At 36.5% G+C, this 26,065-nt stretch overlaps 2 protein-coding genes and 1 pseudogene across 6 annotated transcripts in view; 1 reads left to right on the top strand and 2 right to left on the bottom strand.

The window, feature by feature from the left end:
* The window catches only part of CHRM5 (cholinergic receptor muscarinic 5), a 78,934-nt gene extending 53,096 nt beyond the window's left edge, over positions 1-25,838 (bottom strand). The window contains exon 1 of the mRNA XM_036887601.2: positions 20,524-25,838. The gene's annotated coding sequence lies outside the window, so the exon portion shown is untranslated. The remainder of the gene's footprint in view (positions 1-20,523) is intronic.
* The window catches only part of AVEN (apoptosis and caspase activation inhibitor), a 246,445-nt gene that overhangs the window by 35,954 nt on the left and 184,426 nt on the right, over positions 1-26,065 (top strand). Inside the window, exon 3 of one of the 5 annotated variants that reach the window (XM_036887603.2) lies at positions 577-660. The exons of the other annotated variants lie outside the window; for them this stretch is intronic. Coding sequence (XP_036743498.2) covers positions 577-660 — 84 coding nt within the window. The remainder of the gene's footprint in view (positions 1-576; positions 661-26,065) is intronic. 5 annotated transcript variants of the gene reach the window in all.
* LOC130679598 (lupus La protein-like) lies at positions 705-21,177 on the bottom strand (annotated as a pseudogene).

Raw genomic sequence — 26,065 nt, forward strand, 5'->3', positions numbered from 1 at the left:
TCTATACAGATCAGCCTTCTAGGGAAGACCAGGGAGATGTGTGGGGGCTCATCTGGCGTGGCAAAGGGGAGAGACCCAGCACAGCATCCACCAGGAACTATCCAGCAGGCTGTTGGATAAAGGCATCTGGGGTTCAGGATCTGGGTCTGGCCTGGAGATGTACACTTGGGTGATGCCAGCCTATGGACGATGTTTAAAGGCCTGGGATTGCACGTGATCACCAATGGAGTTCTTGGCTAGGGAAGTACTGAGCATGGAGCACTGCACTGTCTAGAGGCCAGGGAGATGAGGTGAGAACAGCAAAGACTGAGCATGAATGGCTGAAGGAAGAACCAGGAAATTGGTATCTTTAAGTGTTTCGAGGAAGCAAGCAGGTATAAGAGACAGCAAGTATAAACAATTCTTAATTTTAAGATTTCTGTTATAAATGGAAGGAGAATAAAGGGCTGGTTGGGGAAGTGGGTCAAGCTGTGTTTTTTAAAGATGGGAGAAGTAACTACATGTTTATTTGGGAAAGAGGGCAAAAATACTTTGGGGAGAGGGGGAACTGCTGGATTTATGTTCTTTGGTACACAGGTGATGGAAGGAAGCTATTGTACAGGTGGAGGCAGTGCCCATTGCTATGCGCTTGGACAGTTGTCAACTGTAACCGGTGGAAAGGTGAGACATGGGCATAGAGATGGGTAGGGGGGTAGGTGCGATGGGGGCTTGAGCAAGTTCTCTTCTAATTGCTTCCGTTTTCTTAGTGAACTAGGAGAGCTGCCGGTGTAAAGGGAAGGAGAGTAGAACTTAGTCATGATTACTGTTTAGCTAAGAAAATGCAGTGAAGTGAGAAAAGACAGTGATTAGAATGACAGTTTAAGTTGGATGAGGAGAAGTGTGAGAGGAGAGGAGCAGGGAAGAGCTGGTGGGATCAGTGTACTTGGGATTCTTCTGTGCAGAAGGACGGACCATTGACCTCTTGAAGGGGTGTGAGTGGGAAAGTAGAAAGTGGTGGCTGTAGACTAGAATGTGTGACCCTGTGATTTGGCGAGGGCGGAGGGCTTAGGTGACGGTAACCATGTACTCTGATGTGCAAACCTGAGTGACTGGTGCTGAGCTAGTGTGGAGACTGGTCATTGGAGGTTTTAATTTGCATTTTGTTAGTTAACTTTTGAGGTCAAGCATCTTTATTTGCCTTGCTTGCATGCTTCTCTTGAACTGCCTGCTCACCTTCTTTCACGTTGGCTTGTTTGTTTCTTACTGACCTTTGCAAATATCTTCTGAGATTACTTTTGTAATGGTATCTTGGTGCAGAGCTTTAAATGTTAATGTAATTGAATTTATCAATTTTCTCTCACTGTTCATGATGTTTTATGCCTTGTTTGAGAAGTCTGTTTTTTGTGCAAGATCACAGAGATATTCTCTTACACTTTCTCCCAAAAGTTCAAATTTTGCTTCATTTCTGAAGTTTGTTAAATTTTATCAGTTGCTACATTCTTTCACAACCACTGTATTTCTTTTAAACCACTTAACTGAGGTATGACTGACATGTAAAAAATAATGTATTTAATGTATAGAACTTGAACTTGATTTTTGCATAAACCTGTGATACCATTACCACCCCCAAGGCTGCAGATGTATCCATCATGTCCTAACGTTTCCTCCCTATTATTATTTTTATTCAGAAATAATTGACATGTATCATTATATTTCGGGTATACAACATAATGATTTAATATCTGTGTATATTACAAGGTGATCTACAAAATAAGTCTAGTTAACATCCATGACCAGGCATAGTAACCACATTTTTTTTTCTTGTGATGAGAACTTTTAAGATCTGTTCTTTTAACAACTTTCAAATAATGCAGTGCAGTACTAACAACTATGGTCACAATGCTGTACATACATCCTAATGACTTGTTTATTTTATAACTGGCAGTTTGTGCCTTTTGGCACCCTTTCACCCATTTCACTCACCCTGCATCCCCTCTGTGCCTCTGGTAATTACCGATCTGCTCTCTGTACCTATGAGCTTGATTTTCTACCCTCTTTATTATTACCTTTTTTTTTTGGAATTAAGACTATTTAAACTAAGGTCTACCTTCTTAGCAAAATTTAAGAATCCAGTACAGTATAGTTAGCTGTGTAGGCATTATGCCAAATAGCTGATTTCTAGAACTTACTTCTCTTGTATAACCAAAACATTCCAACCATTTTAGATTAGTGGAATAAAGTGGCATAATTACTCTATTCTGAATTTCAGTCTTCTTAAGAGTATATAACCTTTTTGATTCCATCTTCTATTTTCTTCTACTATATAATTGCTTTACTACATTAGGTAACTAAATTAACCAACATTAGAAATAAATTAGCAACATTGAAAATTTGATTTTTAATCAAATATTTTAATATTGGACATTAAGTTCAGCTTATGATATTATATGATAGTTTTTCCTTTGTCATTATGGTTTAATATAAGAAACACAGACCTCTAAGTCTCTGGGTTTGAATCCTATTCTATCATGTTTCTGTCTAACCTTAGGCAATACTATTTCTCTCAGTAGGAAATACAAGAATAGTAGGAATAATATTATATGTAAAATATATAAAATAATAGAAAAGATGTAAATAAAATAAAACAAGATGTAACAGTGCTTGATTTGATGATGTCAGCATCTTATCCCAAAATTACAGCTGATTTCAGGTCTGCTTAATATGTAACCATGGTACCTAGATTTAATATTTAATTTATCTGAAATCTTTTGTTGATAGAAGCTTAATTAACTGTTTCAGTAAAGTCAAAGACTAATCTCTTTTCTTGCTTGAATGTTAGACATAATAGCAATGTTTGCCAACAAAATTTGTGTATCTTCGTTTTTCTGAGAAATTAGAAGTTCTTCTTAGGTATAATATAACTGATTTTGAGTATATTTATTGAATAACCAGTGGTATGGGTCTGAGTCTTTGAGCATTTAAAAGTTGGTGGTCTTAGGTTAAATCATAAAATGAAACATTTCCCTCTTTTTCCCACTCACCCACCTGTGGCTGTTCATTTGTTTTTCTCTCCCCTCTCTGTGTCTGTCATGTATCCTGAAGCATGGCTGGTGTTATCACTGCAGTGGATGACAGACCTGGTTTTCAGACAAGGACTCCAGGCTTCGGACTGTTCTTTATATGTGATTTTTAAATGTCATAGTCAGCTGTGGTATGCATATAGCTTTGGTCCAATTTGCAAATGCCATTCTGAAGACAGACCTTTTGTTAAGAGTACATCTAGCTTAACGTGTCATTACCCTTGTAGAAGGATTTCCATTGTAACAGTGAATTTTTGAAGACTGGTAATTAGCTGAAAGAGTGAATTTCTATAGCACACACAGTTGGTGTATATATGCTGGCATAGTGACTCTGGAAGAGTTTGTCATTTTCCAATAAAATTGAAGATCTGGCACTCCCTCTTCCGCCCCCAGAAGATACTCCGGAGAATTTTAGCATGTGTGCACCAGGAGACATGTGTATGAATGGTCATCACAATATTGTTCAGAAAAGCCAAAAATGGGAGCAATTCAAATGTCTGTTAACAGTGGAATGAACACATAAATAAAATGGATGAATCTCTCAAAAATACCATGAGGTTAATGAAATACTGCATACCCACAAAATATCTTGGTGTGACTCTGCTTGTATTAAGTTCAAACACAAGAAAAAGCTAAATGTGTTGTTCAGGGATGCATATTTAAGTAGTAGAATGAAAATGAAAGAAATGATTATCACAGAAGTCAGGGGTCAGGCACATTGTAGGCTTTGGGGAAGGGGACTTCTGTGAGGTTGGATGTTCTGTTTCTTGACCTATGTGACGGTTTCTTACATTTGTTTAATAATTCTTTAGGTTGTATATGTGCTACCTGTTTTTTAAGTATTTCTCAGTACAAAGGAAAAAAGTCTAAGTAAGGATTTCTGACGGTGAGATCTCAGTGGCCATGGTGGATGGCGGGGGATGTTTTCGGAGGGGCCCCTTTTCAGCGCCCTTCAGCTCGTGCCTTCCGAGCGGGTGCCACCCGCCTCGGTGGTTTCCGGCCATGGGCAGTGGTGCCCCCTTTTTCCCTGTGAGGATGCAGGAAGGGCTGGTTTGTTTGGTCAGACTTTTTCTGGTAGGATTGCAAGTCTTCAGATGTCTCTTAGGACTCCTTTTGTAAACTTCTGAAACAGATAATCATGTCTTCATCTCTTATCTTCCAACAATATTCTTGCATTTCTAAGTTATGTTTCACAAGCTTTGAGAATGATACCATACCCTCACTTATATTCAGGCATAAAACATTACATCGTGAAGCAATTTTCTACCCCCCCATTTCTTTAGACAAGTAGGGAGTCATTCAATTCCTGCCATATGCTTTATCTGTTCCTTGCAAGATGTTACAGATAACTTGAGTTAGAAAAATGCTTACAGTGTGAGCAGAACCCACTGGAACAATATTGAAGATAAACGTGAAAAAAAACTTTTTATATGTAAGTGTATAAGCTCAGTTTCAGTGGAACAAAAATGAAATGGTTAGGCTACAGTGTGTTAGCGTAGTTGTTGATGCATATTTTTATTTAAAACTGGTATATATTTTCCTCAGTATAATTTGAAAAGTTAATTTGGGGGCAGGAGATTTTAATTATAATCATATTTGATTTCTTCCCCCCTTTTTGGGTCCTTTTGTTGGCAACTAGACTGAAAGGGAAAAGAAAGCATATCACTCTGACAGCCTGTACTTTTTAATCAACTTTGAACTTCTTCCAGCAGGACAGCGTGTTTGACCTCATTGATTCAGTTCATTTTTTTCTCTTTTTGTATGGTATATATTATCTTTTACTAATATATTCTTATATTACAAAGGCAATTTAGTGGAACAGCCTTCCCTTTGATATGTGAGACATTTAAAATAACACAAACAGAACTGTACATTTAAAAAAAAATCTCCATTTGGATAACAAAAGCATAGAAGACAGGTTAAACCACACAAAAATTATTTCTTTCTGTAATTGAATGGGCTTAATTTGATTATCTTTTTTCAAACCTCCAAAGATAAAAGTAGCCAAATACCTAGACATTTTTTGCTAAACTACCAGGCTCCTGGTAGTTTAAACACCATTTTGTGTTTTCTGTTATTTTGATGTCTTTCTGTTATTCTGTTATTTCTCTGTTTTTCCCGGTCCAGCCACATCATTTTCTTCATGCTCATCATCACTATGGTTTCATTTTCTTGCCCTGAAAGTGTGCTTCTCCTTTAAGAGCCCCAGCCTGGGAGCTTTAATTCCTTTCCCTTTTCCTTTAAATCTGTGACATTTTGGTTTCCACTTATTTAGGGATTCTTGCTGATCCTCCATGGTTTTTCAGTGCCGTTTTTCCTACCTCTTGTGGTGCTTGCCACCTCTCTTCTTTGTTCCCTAACTGTATGTTACTGTTACTGGCTTCTTTGGCTTTATCTAGTACTTCTTTAGCTTTTTCTCCAAATAGAATTATTCCTCCTTTTGCTCCTCTCATAAAGTCTGTCCATTTTATTTCCTCTCAATCTGAGAAAAGGAAGTGTGGGTCTTCTCTTCAGATCCAATAATCTAAGTCATCCAGACATTTCAGCAAATATCCAGTTTGATTTCAGCATCTAAATTAGCACATCTGTTATTCTTCTTGGTCTTGTTTCACTCTAGTTTAGTTTACACTTTATTTTGTACTCTTCATTCTCTTTTTGCAAAGTAATCTTCCTGAAAGTATTAACAGGCCCTTGTCTTCGTGCTTTTGGCCAGGTGTCTTCATAAACTTTTTAGCAAATTCGTACTATCAGACACTGTAAATGTTGACCCCTGGATGCTTTGTGTAATGGTTTCCTCTTTTGAATGTTTTATGTTTGGCCTTTATTTTCTGATCTTTTATGTCACCAAGGGTTGCATCAGTTGGGAAACTTTTCATATAAATGGATCTGGTTTTACATCAGTTTTATACTCATAGTCATCAGAGAGACATTGTATGCTCATCAGAGACAGGTTTGTGTGGAGAGCTTTTGATTTCAGTTTATCTTCGTGAGTTTTGTCTTTGATTTGCTTAATGCTTCTGCTATATTTAAGTTGGTTATTAGGCAGTTCGACCTGTTGAATTTTTTAATTATCTCCAGAGGTACCCAGCTTTCATCCTGTTTGATCTTTTCCTTTAAACTTTGTCTCATGGCAAATTAAAGTCACTAAAATAATACTTGATTTGATGGCAGCTTTTTGGTCCTAGAGTAGCCATTTCTTCACAATCACCATTTTCAGCTGCCTTTCTGGTCCCAGTTCCATGAGCTGAGTGAGCCCTGGGATCACTAGCAGTGAACACAATATCTCAAGTTTCATTTTAAGAACTGAATGTTTAGATTATTAGGTAATTTAGATTATTCTTATTAGAAATATCTTAATGAGAGCATGTCAGCGAATCTTTGTGGATTTGACTTGTGTTCCAGGTACTGTTCTGGTTGGTAAATGTCTAACTGGTTGCATCATCAAATCTGCATGTTACATTCTAATAGCATCTAACATAATCCTTTCAACTGCTACTGTCTTCTTTATGTCTATTCTTACAGACTCCCGCTTGCTTTAAAACATTACCGTCCTTTTAAGGGGGTTTTTGGGAAGCAGAGCAGAGAAATGTCATATTTAAGTAGAAGTTGGTAAATTCTCTTAACTTGCTTTAGAAAGAGAATAAGTTATTTTGGCAAAACCTTTAATGAAGTTCATTGTAGAACCTTTTTTATATAAAAAGTATGAAACAAATTCAAAGGCTATGAGAAGGGCAACTTTAATACTGTGATAATAAAGTCATCTAACTTAATAAGTGTAACTGAAGTGTGGTATATGATTTACATAGTAGAATGGAGGGAGATTGATGGATGTCTGAGTCTCAATTCTGGTCATCACTTACTAGACTTGCCCTGGACAGAGTGAAAGTCTTGGAACCTCCTTTTTTTTTTTTTTTAAAGCTGTGAATTAGAAATAATACCTGCCTTGCTTTAATCCAGGGTGGTTATGAAAATCATGTAGAATTATTTGAAAAATTATAAAATGGTATACAAAGTCAAGAGTTATTTTATAGGCAATGAAAAGCAAACTAATGGGTACCATGTGTTATGTAAGTGTGATGGGGAGAAGAGCAGGTTTTCATATTTGAAATCAGGCAGTTAACCTTGGGCTGTCATTAAAATATTCAAGCATTATACTGGTGTATATAGATAGATATATAATTAGAATGTAAAACACAATGATCATTAGTTTCTTTTCCCTTTTATTTAACTGCTTTTGTACAATTTGTTGATCTGTTTCAATCTCTACAACTATAGAGGTGACACAGGGAACTTGAAAGATAATTAAGAGTAGGAAAAAAGAGGACTTGTGATGAAAAGTTTGTGATGCTAAGGAAAAGAAGTCTGAGAAGGAATTTAGTAATTACGTCATATGTGTTCTGAGCCCTCAGAACAACGGGGAAGAAAAGCAATGTGGGAGATTTAGACTAGGTATTTGTGTGCATTTTTACATGAAATGTTAACTGGGCATCGAAGGGAGAGTTGGAGAATCATCTTAATTGGAATCTTTCAAAATAGATTTGGTCTCTTTTAACTGTAATGGGTTCAACAATAGTCCTTCCTGCTGGATAGGGATAGGCAAGATGATTTATCAGGGAAGTTTTTACAATCCTGTAATTCTGTTCCCTGCCTTCTTTTAAACTTTTTTTCACTTTTTATTAAGGTATCATTGATATACAGTCACATGAGCAACATTGTGGTTACTAGATTTCCCCCATTATCAAGTCCCCACCACATGCCCCATTACAGTCACTGTCAATCAGCATAGTAAGAAGCTATAGAGTCACTACTTGTCTCCTCTGTGCTATACTGCCTTCCTCGTGCTCCCCCTACATTACGTGTGCTAATCATAATGCCCATTAATCCCTTTATCCCTCCCTTCCCACCCATCCTCCCCAGTCCCTTTCCCTTTGGTAACTGTTCTTCCATTCTTGGGTTCTGCGAGTCTGCTGCTGTTTTGTTCCTTCAGTTTTTGCTTTGTTGTTATGCTCCACAGATGAGTGAATTCATTTGGTACTTGTCTTTCTCCGCCTGGCTTATTTCACTGAGCATAATGCCCTCTAGCTCCATCCATGTTGTTGCAAATGGTAGGATTTGCTTTCTTCTTATGGCTGAATAATATTCCATTGTATATATGTACCACATCTTCTTTATCCATTCATCTACTGATGGACACTTAGGTTGCTTCCATTTCTTGGCTATTGTAAATAGTGCTGCGATAAACGTAGGGGTGCATATGTCTTTTTGAATCTGGTATCCTGTATTCTTAGGGTAAATTCCTAGGAGTGAAATTCCTGGGTCAAATCCTTCTTTTAATTTTGCAGTAGCTCTATAGCTTTGTACCCAACTGCATTAAGCTTATCCAGTGTTCTCTGAAGGGTTAGGCTTATAATATGTGTGTGTAAATGGAGCCCTGTGGCCGTTAGTGACCCTGTGACAGCAAATGACCTTAAACTAACAAGCTGGTGGAAATAAGTGCTATTTCCTGAATACCTACCATGCACAGTCTCTGTGTAAGGGGTTACATAGCCTCTTTTCTGTATTGTTGGTTTGTGACTGTAATGGTGGTAGATTTCATTATCTCTGTATGTGTTGAAACTAAGCCTTTACAAACAATGTTAAACAACTTGTACAAAATTCATGTATCTGATATGTAGTACAATAAGGATTCCAGTGTAGTATACCTGGCCTTAAACTTGGTATTTTTCTCACTTGAAACTATCCATTAAAAAAATATAAATTTATAATTATCTAAGATATACATTCTCTTGTCTATTTCTGCAAAAGAAAGCTTTATTGTTTACACTTGTTCTGTTGCTTGGTTAACCTGCTTTTGGGCTGGAGGCAGAGCCTCAGGAAGGAATCTAGAGGCCAGGGAGCTGCAGCTGGACTCAGAGGGTGCTTCTCTGGGGACCTTTTAGTTCAGCTTAAGGTGAGCCTTTCAGGGAGGCCCCACCCAGTCCTGCCTGGGGCCTGCCTCTGGAGGCTGTTCAGGTGGTTGTCCTTGATGAGTTCCACCTCATCCTCCAGGAAGTCTCAGAGCTGGGAGTCTCTGTGGGCGGGACCTGGTTCAGGGTCTCCTCCAGGGCCAGGGCAGCTTCTCAGCACCCAGAGTGTGACCCACTGATCTTTAACTTGATTGTTTGGTATCTTCCAGTCATTCTTAATGCTCTTGCATTTCTCCAACTTGCTGAACAAGTGGTTCCTGCCTTCCCAGGCCAACTTTTGCAGTTGTGATAAAAGCCCAAAGAGAGATAGGTTCAGTGAAGCCCACAGATGCAGGTTAACCAGGTGGGTGATGGCAGCCTTGACCTTGGCAGAACAATTCTGGTGGATCTGGGAGCCCAGGGTTGATTGGCGACTAGCACTAACCACAAAAAAATGGTATTAATGGTCTAAAAAGCAAGAGATGGGCAAGGAGATGGTCCTGGAAGCTGCAGCTAGAGAAGAGGTTGGAGGGTGATCCCTGGCTGGATCGGAGGACAAGTCCTTGGGTCTGTTCCATCCAACACTCTTGAGGACAGATCCGAGGATTGCCTGGTGGATTGTCCCTTCTTTTGGTCAAAAAAAAAAAAAAAAAAGAGATAATATCACAAAATAATTTATGTTTTGGGTGGAAAAAAATCCTTACCTGTACCTTTTCCAATTGAAAGGTGATGTACTCAAAAGATTAAATCACATATAGAATACTGCATTGTATATTCTTAGTGAATTATCATGCCTAAGGGGGATGAAAGGAATATGAGCACGTAATTTGTTATGAGAGTACTATATTGGTCCCAACATTATCAGCTACCTAAGGATGGAATGGATGCTAGTGAAATATCAATGCGTACTGCTTATTTAGTGACTGAGTATGTGATATATGTTCCCAAAATAGCGAGGATGTTATTATACTGCTTTTCATAATCTCTGGTGAGAATTCCTCTTAGAAATTAAATCTGTATATTATAAGTTCACTTGGCACTTGTGAAAGGAAGCTGATGGCCTCTTGGTCATCGTCTAATTAGTATTCCTTAAATATTGCATCCTGTGTATCATCATACATGAAGGGAATTATTTCATGCATAGTAATGATACTGCCAGTCTTTTAAAATCATGAAGTTTTTGAAAGTTGCTAGCTTCATAGATAATTCAGGTAGTTTTAATATTTACTTTTAGAGTTTTGTGGTCATAGAATTTTCTGCCTTGTGTTTATAGTTTAATTTTTGTAAACATTTTTAGGGAAATTTGAGGTTATTACAAATAACTTTGAATAACCCAAATTAACTTAATAGAATTCTAAGTTTGCTATTATGAATTTCTACTTGCATGGTGGGAATACTAAACGTGTCACACAGGTCAGAGAGAGATGAGCAGGCACTTGGGTTTTCTGGCATTCTGCTGTTTGAAAATTATAGAAACTTTGAGTTTTAGAGATAGAATGATCCTTGGAGATAATTCTTTCATTGAACATTTCTTGAGGTTCTGTTATTGAACGTTTCCTAGAAAATTAAGAGAATGAAATTTAGAGACCAACTGACTGTGTCCATGGTCACCATATTGAGTGGAAGTCTTTGGCTTCAAACTCAGATTTCTAGCTTGTAGTCATTGATTTAGCAAACACTTAAACAGCATCTACAGTGTGTCATGTAGCGTGCCAGGTGCTGAGGGCACAGAAGTGCGCAAAACATTCTCCCTTCCATTTAGAACATTGTTGGGAGATGCAGTCTGCCATCCTGGATCCTGACCATTCCTGAGTGTTCTTGCTGGAGATGCCAAGAATGGAGGACCTTGACCATTCTGTACCTAGGGCAGCAAGCAGCCATGAGGGCTGGGGTGATGTCTCCTCCAGGCAAAGATCAGGCTTACTTTCAGTTACTGCAAGAGCAGTGGGTCTCCTGAGCTTAGTGTTCCTGCCTTGTAGAAATGACCCACAACATATGCAGGCTTCCATGATGGGCTCTTTGAATTACCCCTCTGAGGTGGAGGGAGCGTGAAGAACCAACTCAAATGAACATGAAACAGGCTACTGCTTTTGCCATGAATCATCAAGGCCTTGGTCTCTGATCTAGGAGTCTCATGTCTTATACTAACATCCATGAAATGGTAATAGGCTAATTATTTTGTTGTGCAAAATAACGTATTAACAATATAAAATTTGCATAGTTTGGCAAATATCACTTGTGAGAAGGTATAGATGAGGAAAACAAAATTACATTTAAATGTAGAAGGTACAGAGTGCTGTGGGACCACCAAGGGGGGCACCCTATTCAGCTTATTATTACTCTATTACTAACATTATTATTATTCTACAGTATTGCCAAGTCAGGGAGGATTTTCTGAGTGCATTGCTTTTAAGCTGATCATACTATATCGTATATCTGTTGATGGTAGATCTTTTTTGTCCTTAGTGTATGGCACAGTATAGAGCACATGGTTCGTAGCTATAATGCTTGCAGAATGGATAAATAAGCTGTTATTTGTGGCTATTGGATATGATTTACTGCATCAAATGCCCACACACTTGCTGTTGAAATTTGTCTCCTTTTTATGACATGAAGTCCTGGGAAGATAGTCTTCAGTGAAAAGCAACTCATCTTGTAACCTGGCATGAATCTATTCCAATAAGTGAGGGAAGTGGTTGAGTTGCAGAATATCTTGAGTGTGGATGCATTTAATACTGAGTGACATTAAGGACCAATTCTTTGTTTTTTGAACCTTTCATTTTCTAATAATTTTTTAGATTTTTCAGAAGAGTTGCGAAGATAATACAGAGAGTTCCCACATATCCTTCAACTAGTTTCCCCTAATGCTAATATATAACCATAGTCCATTTATCAAAACTAAGAAATTAACATTGGTTTACTATAGACTTCATTGACTTTTCCTCCGTGTCCTTTTTTTCTGTTTCAGCTCAGTACAACACATTGCACTTGTCTCCTCCGCCACCTCTAATTTGTGACAGTTTCTCAGTCTTATCTGGACTTGACACTTTTGAACTGTAGTGGTCAGGTATTTTACAGAAAGTCCCTCAACATGGGTTTTTCTGACATCTTCTCATGATGGGATGAGGATTTGGATTTTGGGGGGAAAATAGCACAGAGATGATATGTCTTTCTTGTTGGATCACATCGGTGGACACATGACGTCAACCTGAGTTGTTATTGATAATGTTCACTTCAATTCCTTGATTAAGATGGTATCTGTCTGGTTTCTCACTGTAATTTACTTCACATTCTCTGTTCACTACAAGTGAGTGAGTCCTACTCCCCATCAAGGGGATGGGAATTAAGCTTCACCTGCTAGAGGGAGGAATGTCAAGGACTTTATGGGCATATGGTAAAGCAGTGATGGTAAATAATAAATATCTTGGGGGAAAAATACTTTGAGGCTGTGCAAATACCCTGTGTTTTTTTTTTCTTTTCTTTTAAACGTTCAGGGGAACCGGTTTTCAAGGAGACCAAGAATTGCTCAGACAAGAGGTCAGGCTGTAATGACCGTATACTTGACCTGCTTTGTTCACACTTTATTGCTGAACTGTCTATATTTTAAATGGTGCTATTCTTGTGTCATTGACCCTTCTGTCAGTTTCTTTGAAGAGCTGAAGCATTTGTATTAACTGAATGGGGTTAATGAGGGTACATTTGTGAAACAAGGCAAAACATCAATAATTGATTTTAATGTCTTCCTCATTAATCAGTTACAAAATGCCTATTTTATCTCTTTGTGTTTGTTGGCTAGCAAGTAAGAAGCCATATATATATATATATATACACACATGTAGATGTATATGTGTATGTGTGTGTATGTATATATGAATGATTAGCTACATTCCAAATGCTTCTGTACATATGTCAAAACCCCATTGATCAGAAAGGTCATGTTTAATGTTGTGCCTTTTATGCGAGAGACACTCATGGAGTCCCATGCAACAGGAGATCAGTCTTCTGCAGGTTACCCAGTAGGAGCCCACAGATGAGAAGGAGGCATGTTTCAGTGAGCCACCGGCCATCACAGCACATACCAGTGATTTGGTTGAGCTCCCTTGGAATCTGGAGTAATTCTAGGGTAGCCATCGCTGCTGCAGGGGCGTTGTCCAAGCAGGGGCTGGTACAGAGAGATTTTTTAAAAATTGAAGTATAGTTGATGTATTTAGTGTATAACCTAGTGATTTGACAATTATCTACATTATTAAATGCTCACCCCAACTAGTGTAGTTGCTATCTGTCAGCACAGATATTACAGTATTGACTGTATTCTCTATGCTGCACTTTCAACCTTGTGACTAGTTTATAGAGATAATGTGTTTTTGAGATTCATAAATGGGAAAAGCATCATGACATTTTGATGTATGATATAACCATTTATTCCTTGTTGTTTAGATATTTGATTTTAGTAATAGAAAGTACTTTGGTACTAACTTGAGCCAAAAATACGTTTTCTTTACCAGATATTAACCTTGCTCTAACTAGTTTATGCCTTTGTGACCATAATTTTAGTTACCTTTTTTTAAAAAACATAAGCAATCACTTGAGAGTTGGTTTCCTTCCCAAGGGGCTCTTATAATAGTAATATTGATTATTTTACTTCTGTCCGGCATGTCACTACGCCAGAGAAGACTGGCAGAGGCAGGTAGGGGAGAGTGTGGAAAAAGAAACTAGCCTCTGATTCTGTTGCCTAGGGTACTGGTTTCAAAATTCAGCTGGGCGCCTGAGACAGGAAAGGTACAATAAAAATTTTTAAATGTCTTTGTCTCTGTCTTAGAATTTACAGTTACTTAAAATATTTTTAATGAAGATAGTCATATAATTATGATACAAAAGCTTCTGTTACTTAAAAATCTTAATAAAGATACATAAATTATAACTAGCTCCTGATACACTTATGTCAAAGGATAAGGTTGTATTATTCTCCCCAGACCTACATAAGGAGCCATAAAAATTTTTGATGCAAAAATGATAAAAATTTGAGAGTTATGAAACTGAGTGGTAAGTACACGTAGGTGTTGGTAATCCATATGAAATTATTCACTAAAGTATTTACAAATATATAGAACTTCAAATACATTTCAAAATACTTTAAAGCATTTAAGGGGGAAAAGGTCTATTATTTACTTGGGAGATTGATTTCAAAACAGGAATCATTTGAGATTTCAAAATAATAGTTATAAGAATTCCTTAGTAAACAGGAAATAGTACTGGAGATGATCGATGAATTGAAATGAATAAATTATTACATAACTAAAATTAATTATTTAATTTTAAAATAAATTAAAAAGTGTTTTTTGGGGATGGAAAAATATTTCCTCTTGGGGAAAAGGTTACCTTTATCCAATATATCCTGCTAGGTATAATATTTAGTTGTATATGATTTCTACTTTTGCTCTATTTCACTCTCAAAGTCCAATAAATTACAGAGCCCACAAACCTGGAATCAACTAAAGGCTACTAAAATGTTTGGCACAATGTTATAGGTGAAAGATATGTGATAAAGAGGGCTTCATAAAGGGGGCTTCTTGGTATTTCTAACAATTAAATTTTCTTGATTTGTCACATTGAATTCTGACTCTTCTTATGGCATCCTTGTTGTTTCCTTTCCATGTCTTAGTTCTTGATTGCAAGTGATGTAGTTTTCTGAGATTTGTTAATTTTAGTTACTTCTGGGATATTCTAACCTAACTTATTGATGGCTAGTCCTTGTTTATCAATGTGTAGTTTATTTGAGCCTTTGGTCTTGGTGGCTTGATTATTGTTGAGACAACAGAATAATTGAGTAGCATTCTGCGTGTTTAAGCAGCACTGTTTTGCAGCCTGTGCCCACTTGGGTCAGGAAAAGCTATTACTTGATATCACTCATACCAAGAATTTTAGAGTATTTGGCAATGTCTGTACAGAATCAAATACATGTGTTAAAAAGGAGAAGAATACCTTTATGGATCCTGTAGATGGCAGAACAATTACAACAAATATACCTTAGGAGCTGTTTGAAGAAGTGTGGGGAGGAGAGCACAGGAGAGATGGGGTGAGAAGGGGTCCTAACTAGCAGGGCTCCAGGCTTCCTATCTTAGCACAACCAGGCCAGATCTGCTTTTATATGCTTTATATCTTGACGTTTTAGCTAAGATCTTGTTTGAAAGAATATAACTCTGCTGGAAAATGATGGATGTCAAAGCTCGAAAAATCTTGTTGAGTCATGCACACCAACATCAAATCGTAGACTTAATGCATTCATCCACCTACCCTGAGCATGTCTAGGGAATGTAGCTGACTCCACCCCAGTACATGTGCTGATTAATTCTGGAGTGATGCTGGTCTACTTCCACACTCTTCTCACCTTAATTTCTTTCGCAGAGGATGGGGTAAGGCATAACCCTTAACCTTTGTCCCTACTTTGAAACAGATCATCGTTGCTGGCATAGATGTGATGATACCGTACTCTCACACTCAGAAAGGAGATTTGGCTTAGGTACTTGCATAGATTACTTCCTCACAGAAATAGCATAGAATAAATGTAAGATTTTGCAGTATGTTATTTTCTCCACACCCATGTTTGAGTAGAAAGCTGGTTATAGTATCTTTAATTTTTTTTTTTTTTGCAAAATGCTTATCCAAATTCTCCTGTACCCACTTCTTAATAGTAAGGCCAATTTAGATCCTTTTGACAATTGATGAAGTTCTAGGTCACAGATGATATGGCAAATGTGATTCCCATGGGTCAACTACAGCAGAAGTATAAAGGATAACTTTGCTATTCTGTATTTTCACATTTCATAATATCATATAGTGTACTTAACAGATCAGATATCTTTGTAGCTGTGATTTTAGTATGACTGTTCCTGAAAGTTCCCCACATTGAGACTTTTCTGTATTTGTCCTATTTGCTCATTACCTGTGAAGCTGAAGTATATTTTAGGATGACTATTCTTCCACCTGTTTGATGAGATTGTACTTGAGAATAGACATGTATGCATTTTTCATTCATTTAGCACAGCTATTGATTAGTCCTGTGCTTACCTTGGGAATAGACAAATGAATGAGATAAGGTCCTCCTCCTTGAGGCCTTCACCCATGATAAGTACATAAATTGATTTTCAGTGTGGTCTAACAAGGTGTTATAAACGAGGTGTTTTCAAAGTGCTAAGGGAACTCCTAGATGCAGAAGAATTCTTTTGTGAGTATTACCACAAGTTACCCAGAAATTATTGCATGTGGAGGATTGGGTCCTTGCAACACATGAAGGAAGATATGCAGTTGATGAAGGATTAATTTTTAGAGTAAGCACCATTTAAATACTAGGTTTACGTTTTGCACCAACCAGCATATTAGATTATGGCACCAAGAAAATTCCATAAACAGTTACAAATTTTATTGTGATAACTGAACTGGAAACTGTCTTGGCCTTTTGTTACTCAAAGAGCATATACTCAATGCTATATTCATATAACCAGTACATAGGAAGGTTCACCTATTATGATGATGACAGTGTGATGTCAAACTATGGTTCTACAAAAGTGGTTATATTTACTGATCTGGATTCTTGAGTTATTTCACTACTACCTCCAGTCCTATGTGAAAAATGGAGGATGACAGGATCTTCAGACAATAATAAAATGGTAGTAATTGGCCAATACATAGGACTGGATAAATACTTTATAAGAATTCTCTAACACAAGTAAACTGTACTGTAGATAACAAACTTCAGCTTGGTTTGTAGTTAGTCATGGAGTTATTATTATTATTTTTTGCATATATTTTACTTTAGGTAGGCTCTGAGTTTAGGAGGCTTAGACAAATGACTGATAGTTTGCATAGGGGCTATTGCAACTGATCGAAGGATAAACTGCGCTTGTATTTGGTGTGGAAGGCTTGGTTGTTTTGCTTTGTCTTTGTGCCTAGAGCTGCATAAAAGATGAGAAAGCGGAGAGATGGTCTATGCATGTGTATGTGTTGGTAAGAGGAGCTCTCATTTTGTGTCCTTTGTTGAGCCCAATTTATTTTTGTTTTTGCAAATTTTTGTTGAAGGCTTTCATAGAACATAGTAGTTCTGCTTCTTAAAGAGATTACATTTATGAATTCATGTTTTTTTTAAAAGGATGTTCACCAGCCCCTTGCCCCCCCCATGTTACAATACTAGTTTATATGCCACATACTAATTAATCTGTATAATCTATATTTAGGAATTGTTATCATTTGGAGAAATTCTTTCCCATTTTGAGAGTATTGATAATTCTCTCAGTTTCCTGAGTAGCATTGGCATTTCTGTGTGAACCAAGATGAAATTTCACACCTACGCCTTGCTTCTCTAGGCTCCTCTTCCATTACTGTCTGGTTGCTTACTGGTATTTTCCTCACTGCCATTTTATCCTCTGAATTTTGTTAACATGATAGTTACTCCCCCTATAAAACTATTAATGAAGTAAACTGTGAAATGGTGCTTTTATCTGTAACAGTTAATGCTGTAAAAGTGACAAATGGAATGAAAGCATCTTTCTCTAATTCAGTTCCTGTCATGCGACCCTGTAGTGCCTCTGAGATATGACTTGAAATGATAGTGCTCTCATTTCTTTTGCAGCTAGTTCACACTGAAAGGATATAATCATCTGTTTGATATCACAGCCACTTTCCCAGCTACAGACTGTGATGTCACAAACCAAAGATTATTCTCTCTCAGCAGGAAAAAGCTGGAGAAGAGATGAATTTCCATGATGAACCATCATCCTTATTCAAATTTGGTCACTTCATAAAGAAAATTAGCCATAATAAGGAGAAATATACTGGCTAGTTGAAATGCCCTGTTAAGCTTGAAAAATCTTACCATTTTACTGCAATGAAAGAGATTCTTTCAAAGATTCTAAGTAAAATTTTGAAAGTTATAATAGTTCAGATACAGTAAATACTTATTGAATTTAAAAAATATTATGTAGTGCCAGTCCCTTTAAGTTAAATATTAACACTTAAAACTGAATTTTAGGTATATTTCTAATTTTCTATGCATACTTATGTTAGTTGCTATTTCAGACAAAGATGACATGCCAATCTAAAAAAAGTCAAGTAGGTATACTTTCATTTTCTGATGGTTTAAACAAAAAGTTTATAGCTTTTGGGTAATTTGTAATAAGCAGAATTCAAGAACATAACAGTAAATATCATTATAAGGATATAGTAGCCAAAATACTTGCTTCATTTCTATGAAAGAATCCAATAATACACAATCATATTATTCTCTAATACTTTTATGTAATATGTGTGCATAAAATATATGCTAAATTACAGAAACAATTAGGCAGTCAGTGAATACTTCCCAAGAATGCTCAAAATCTCTTTAATTGTTAAATCTATACACACAGGAAAAACTCTATAAATAAACCAACTTTTCAAGTACTAGCATAAAATTCCTTATGTGTTTGTACCCACAAGATGCTAAAGTTGAAGCAGTTTTTAACCTTTTAACACATCACTGATAAATGATATACTGCAAATTGGCTAATGTTTTTTATTTTTTACTTTTATACTAAAATGAAGACGAAAATATAGATTATAGTCCAAATTGCTATAGAATGGGTTTTTTTGAAAACTGTTATTTAAACCTCAATCATTATTCAGAATGAATTGTTGCAGAGATAGCAATTGATTTAGATAGGAAAGAAAATGAAGATTCACTGGGCTGGTGCTGACAAAAGCTAAAGAGGAACAGGGCAGTGTCTGTTTGCCCATCTTTTGTTGGAAGGTAAGTCATAGAAGCAAAATCTCCAGACTGGCGTATATTACAAATAAATTAAATCCAGAAGTCATCAGGAGTATAATTTTATGCCTTCTTCAATTCTACTCATTGGCAGCAAATTGAACATAATATTATTAATCTCATCATTTGCCCAAGTTAATTAAAAAACCTAATTATGAATTGAAATGTTGATATTTTTCACTTAACAAAATATATGCATATTCTCAAAGCATGTTAATTACAAAATATAATAATAAGGAAAAATATGAAAAGAATCCTTAAGGGTCCAGGGAGGTCCCAATGTAGGTAAAAAAAAAACCTCTGAAAAACAAAACCAAAAAACACCCAATACTTTTAATATTGAGTTTAATAACAAGTATTTCAATTAGGTCTGGTATACAAAGGAAGCATTTTGAGATTTCTAAACATTTTCTCTGAAATAATTTGGTTCATTATACTATTACTGCTTATATTTAAGTTGCTGCTTTTCTTTGATACTGGAAAATGTTGGGTGAAATTTTATAATGAATTCAGATGCAAAAGATTTATGATGTTTTCTTTTGGCTGGTTTGAAAAGAGTGAAGGGATCATGTGATTCATTCTATTAATTAAAATCTGGAAAAAATTGAGTTAAGTGGCAGGATTTTAAATTTGACTTTTTTTTTAAGACAGGTATTGAATAATTATTTTTGATAACTTTCCTTATATTATCAAAAGATCTCTATAGTCAGGTCTATTTGCTTTTATTATTTCCCTTATCTTCTGTCTTCCAAGATAATAGAAATATATTATTTTGCAGGGCTCCTTTATGAAAATATTAAGCTTTGAACTTTCTAAGTCATATGAAAACTAACATGGTTGAATTTTGGCTAAAAATTCTATGTAGGGAATTAAAAATCTGACAATTTTTTTTTTCTATTAAAAATATGTGTGTACACCTATGTATATGAAAGTCTCCTTCGAAGCCTCATTATGGAGTGATTTCGAGGGAATTTCTAAAAGGCACTATACCCTTAAAATTCTGTGATGACTTGAGTAGTTCTGTACATCTCACTGTTTGGACTATTCATCTGAGTTAGCTTTTGAGGTGTTAGGATACTAGACATCATTTTGTTCTTTTATTAAGTCAGAAAATGTCCTCATTTAGTCTGTTATAAAAATACGCCCAGTACCTTTAGGATAAATTAACCCCATTCTACCAAAGTGCTGTATCTTAAGTACCAGAGATTGTTTTTTCTTTAGTGTGAATGAGAATGATATCACAGCTTTTTTCTTTGTTTTTGGTAATGATAAAAATCAGTCATTGAGCTTTGTTCTTTTACATTAATAGAAATATTAAAATGCATTAATTTTCCTTTGTTTTAACAAGTGCCTTGAGAAACAAATTTCATTTGAGTATGTTTGGTATGTAGCATCTGTGAATGGCTCTTGTGCCCCATTCAGGGCTCTCTTCACACATTTTTTTAAGCTGTTAAATGAAACAAAATTCATTTTTAAAAATGAAGACAAAGATGGGCTAAATCCAATGAAACATGAATGGGATTTTTGAAATGTTTTATTATCTAGTTATGAATGATCAGTTTATGCAGCATAAGTAAAAACAAGCTTTTACCTCCAAAGGCTTAAATCTGCATAAAGCTTAAGGGAGGATGGCATGAAATCAAATCTGTTGGCTCATTCACAACATCACAGGTTTAGTTTTAGCAGTCAAGATATGAAATAATGTAATAAAATCACATCTTACCTGACAGTTGTTGGTTTGAAGCTCAGTAATTTGAACTCTGGCTGGAAATAGTAAGCTTCAGTACCTGAAATGCCTTCTCTACTTCCCTTTCGTCTTTCACCACTGTGTTTTATTTCTTGCAGTGTCTGTCTATCTGTATTCCTGGTGATCCTGTAGCATTAGTCCAGACAGCAGGCAATAGATGGAGATTCCATTTGGATAGGATTATAGAGATAGAAGTGAATTTTGCCTTTCTTTATCTGACAACAGCAGTTGATCGACCACAGACGACTTGAATGTTCAGAACTTATTAAAAATTCATTGACTGTTTCAGCAGTGAGAAATCCTGGTTCTTTCTATAGCCATCTTATCTTCTAGAAAAGTTCTGCTGTCCATATTTCAGAATGACACATGCTCCCAAACCACGGTGCTTTGAAAAAATTATCCGGACTGCTGAAGCACGGATGGATGTTCTCTTACACTCTCTTGCTTCCCTCGCTTTTCCCTTTACCAACTTTTCAGTCCATTAGCTTCCTTTCTGTCGAGGATGAAGGGATTTCTTCTTCTGTCCTCCTTGTGCCTCTGAGACACATAGTCCTGGTACACTGTTTTGTGAATGGTGAGGGAAAAATCCGAAGGAGGTACGGCTTTATCATATCTCCGGACAGTGAGCATACTTGGCATGAATGAAGAGCTGATATGAGCTATTCAAACCAGACAGCAAACTGATGGGATGATGCTTTCATACATAATAAACCCATTAATTACTTCTCCTGATGGACAGCAGTATGCCCTAAAAGGAAAAAAGGAAGGAGCAGATGATCATATTCGGTTTGATAGGTGCTGTCTGTTTGAGCAGCTTGTCATTGTGAAGCGAATCCAGGAGAAACTGCAGCTCTGGAATGTGATCAGGTAGAAATGGGCAAGAGTTGTTTTGACAGACAGTTAAGTGACTTATTTTGGGAGGCAAAAGAGAGCTGAGCAAAGAGGTAGCTGGAATACGGTTCCAAATGCTTTTGGAAATGTTCATTTTTCCCTGTTAGTCCTTTTGGCTGGGAGAAAGTACTCTTATCTTTTACCTATGCATTATTTGCAGAATTTTTGCTGAGCTGTGTGCTCATGATACAGTTTTCTCTAAAGAAAGAAAATAATTTTTAAAAATCTTTGAGATAGAAAAGTATATCGTGAGTTTTAGATATTTGTCTCAGGGAAAAAGCTGCTTTTTGTGCAAGGCACCCTTGTTTTTACATGTCTTTTGGGCACATGCATTTTGTTGCTTTGGAATAAAGCATTATGAGTCATTACTGGGTACAGAATTTTAGCAGGGTCTTCATTTAAAAATGTTCTTAAATTGGATGGAATTGTGAATAGCTATATAAAAGAATAGACCCAAAAAATGTCAATTTCATTAATTTGTACTTCATTTTAAAAAGATTACAATTTTTGCCCCTTGCCTGTCCATAGAGCCATTTTGAGGGTGTTTCTAGACAACAGAATGCTTTTTAAATGTTTTAAAAATTATGAGTAATTTCAAAGTTATATAAAACTGTGAAAATACATGACTTTGCTTAAGTACATTACCCAAGTTCAATAATTGCCACATTAGCTTTGTTTAGCTTTGTTTTTCCTTAGCTGAGATATCATTCCACCCTGGCATACATTAGTATGTATATTTTAAAAGTATAGACACCTTCTGACATGACCATTGCATCATAATCACACCTAAAAGTAACAAATTGTAATGAACAATAATTGACAGTGGAGTTAATTGTTAATAATCCCTTGGGGACATGTAATACCCAGTCTACTTCAAATTTCTCATGCCTCTGAAACTGTTCCTTTGTATGGATTTTTTTGAATTAGAGTGTAGGCAAAGTCCATACATTATATTCAGTTAGGCATTAGAATTTTCAACACTGACTTAATGATCATATGTGAAAAAGAAGTAAAATGTAGTTTTATGGTAACCTTCCACACACACATTTGTAATATAAATATCTACCTGAAAGAACATATCTCTAGCATATTTTCTTGAGATTTTTTTCCACTTAACATTATGCATGTACTGAAAAGGAACATAATTGCATGTGGTGATGACTGGCTGTTGGTTAGGTTCATTGTTTCCTGTACATTTTTCTCAACTTGTTCTGGAGCATCTAGTTCAAGATTCTGCCCCAAGCTTGTTGAGGCTATGGTTTGGGCTGGCCAAATTCAATCAGATACATTCCAGGATCTGTTCTATTTTATTGCAGAAAAAGACCATCTTGCTTGTTTATGTTATCAAACACAACAGAGCATTGCTACAATAAATGCTCCAAGGTTTATACCATTGATTATTAAGCTATGTTTCAACATTTGAAGTGACTTAGAATTCTGTGAAGATCTAAAAAGAGAGAAGTAAAAATCAAATGTGGCCATTGTGTTCATGAGGGCCAATGACTGTAATATGATTATCTGTAATTATATGATACACAATTATGTAAATCATTATATAATTTTCCCATTAATACCAGGGTTTTTTTCCTATGAATTTTCATTTTCCTATAAGACTTGAATGCCCAGCTTCTTTTGGGAAGAGCAGAACATTCAGCTGCCTACTTAACTTTTCCAGGAATGCAGTAACATGAGGTCTTGAAATAACTTACGTGCTGCACTCTCCCCTATGGAAATTTATTCTCATTCAGAGTCTGTTTCTCTCTCTTGCCTTCCTTCTCTCTCTCTTCTACGTTGGTTAGATGAATGAGAATGGGGAAGGTGAAATATGGGGAGCCACTGAAAGGGAGTGGATGGGAATTATACCTAGGCTCAAAGCCACCACTGAGGACCCCACTTCTGTGGAGGTAGAGAGTACTGCTCTTCCAGGTGTTCACAGACAGACCGTGCAGCCCGCTCTGTCTCCCGCCCTAGGTCATGCTATGGCATGATTGTTTGGTGGCTTTGTGTAGCCATTTTTTGTGTCCTCAAACAATGTCTTGTCACTCAAACCTTGCTGAGCAAGGTGTGTAATTGTTTAATTGCCCACCTATGTGCTTTATTGAAAGCTTGGTAAATAGTTACAGACTATGACCATTATAGACAGATAAACTGAATGGAAAAAGTCTTGTTTCCTTTCTAAGCTGTCTCTGTAATTGTTCTCCTCAATCATTTATAATGCAGTGTCAGTTTAGGTGGGCACTTTGCAAATGTGTGGGTCCTATTAGAGGACACTGGATTGTGGGTGACAGAGTGGTTATAGAGGGAACTAGAATAGTAGATTATGAGTGTATTTTGGGTGTAAGTCCTCACTCTATTTAAAATCATTATCTCCCCAATACAGTGTATAGTGTACTAGCTATACAGTGAATTAACTGGAAAATATTTACTCAAGCAGGGGCCCGTAGAGTTTCAAACCAAAAATAGGTGCATCTCAGCTGCTGTGGGAATCACTATTCTCCAAGATTTTGTTCCTGGTATCGCTGATGTTCATCCTGTTTTCAGAAAGCTGCATTTATTTTTACTTTCCATAGTATAGACTTTTTGCTTTAAAGCAAGGGATTGTCTCTGTAGTTAATATTGTTCAGAGATCTAACTGGTTGAGAAACTAGTTTGGTGGATGGCTTGTTCTGCTCACCCCTAACTCCCATATGTGGAAAAGGAGGGAAAGCCTCAGGGAAATGGATTTTGTTCTCTTTGTGTATAAAAATGCACAATTTTATCTTGTTCAGGTGTCTCAGCTCCTATCTCTCACTTTGCAGCTCCCTTTATTTCCATATTTAATTTAAACTCCCATTTTACTATAAAATTGACCAAAAGAACCTCAAGTTTCATAGGCTTAATAGATTTTTAAAGAGCTTTATGTATAATAAAATAAATGATTTTTTCCCCCACAAAGTTCTTTCTTGCAAGAACATTTGGTCCAAACCCAAAGTATACTCACAGCTGTTTTTGAGTCTTTGCAAAATTATGAAGAAAAAATAAAATAATAGTTCTCCCTTAATGTTCTCCAGTTCTTAGATGAGTAGGATTTGTGTTAAGGATTTCTTCTGTGGCACCTACCTATTTTTAGGGCAGTTTAAATATTCATAATTTTGATTGTGATTATTTTTCAGTTAATAAACCAAGGAAAAAAGATGCCTTTTAAGAGCGTATTTAAGAATCAATAAGCTCTATCTTAAGTATGTATGCTTTTTTGTTCTTTTTAGAGACATCAAATCTTGGCTTACTTGGGTCATTCTGGATAATTTTAGACCATTAGTTGTAATAACTAGCAAATATTGCTTGATTTCCTACTAGGTACATGAAATTCTCTAGATTCTTGAAATGTATAATGAGTCTACTTTTACAGCTTTGACTCAGACTGTTATCATTTTTATTTCATGAAGGAGGAAAAGATATCAAGAAGTTAAGTAACTTAGTTAAGTTGACCCAGCTAGTAGAACGTTGAACTATGATATGAATCCAGTCAAGGTGGTTCCAGAGTCCAGGATCCAGTAAGATTCCCAACAGAGAACAAAGATCATGGAGACTTTTCCTGTAAGTGTGAGACTCCCAGTATAATTTTGAAAGAGTGGTGCCTCTCCAGCATAACTTATTTTCTACCAGAATGGGATCTGCAGTTTCTGAGATTCCTGATGATTGACAGATGAGCCTAACAGTTGACTATGTTTGAGAAAAAGATGGTGAATTTGATGTAGAAGGAACTTACCTTCTTATCTTCGATGCTTAGAATATATAAAGGGATGATTGTTTCTTTCTAAAATTGTTTGTGCTATTTTTTAATAGTCTCTGAAATGGCAGTATGTTTTAGAAAACTAGTCACTTATGTTTAATGGAAAAAACTTAAACCTAAGTGGGATGCTACTAAGGAATGTGAACTAGATATGTTGTACTTTACAATAAAATTATTAGGAAACAATTGCTTTCTCCATATGTATTGCCTTCAAATAAACTGATTGCAGTTTTATCTTTTTTTTGGTCTTTTAAGAATGTTTCATTTTAAAGTTCTCTAGCTCCTTACTCTGCCACGGCACTCCATGTTTCCCCCATCCCAGGCCTTACCTGTGTCCTGGTGTTTGGCCCTTTCCAGTCCATCCTTCTGGATTTTGACTTCTGGTGAGTAGCAGACCACCACTAGAGGTCTCCAGACCACAATTCATAAAGCGCTGATTTTACAGGCACACCCTAGTAAGTGGAATAAGTATGTTCCTGGGGAGATTAGTTACTCAGACTTCTTATTAAATATTTAAGTATATCTTATGTTCCAGGTCTAGACTATGCACTATCCTGTGGGTAGATTAAAACAAATGCTAAAGGTCTTTGCCCCTGAGAACCCTGCAGGTAGTGGGGACACTGATGGGTAAACATATAATCATTAAACTGCATGTTAGGCACGGCCACGTCACATACTTTTAGGTTCCATTCACCAGGCTTCTTCAGATTTCCAGGCTTAGCAAAGCTCTGCTAATACTCCTAAACTTCTGCGTCGCTGTTCCTTTGCAGTGAGGTCACCTCTGCTTTCTTACCGAGCCCTGATGCTGCACCTTCATCAGCCTGGCAAGGAGCCATGCTCTGGGGCAAATAGGAC

The sequence above is a fragment of the Manis pentadactyla genome, chromosome 11 (assembly GCF_030020395.1).
Source record: "Manis pentadactyla isolate mManPen7 chromosome 11, mManPen7.hap1, whole genome shotgun sequence".
Classification (NCBI taxonomy): Eukaryota; Metazoa; Chordata; class Mammalia; order Pholidota; family Manidae; genus Manis; species Manis pentadactyla.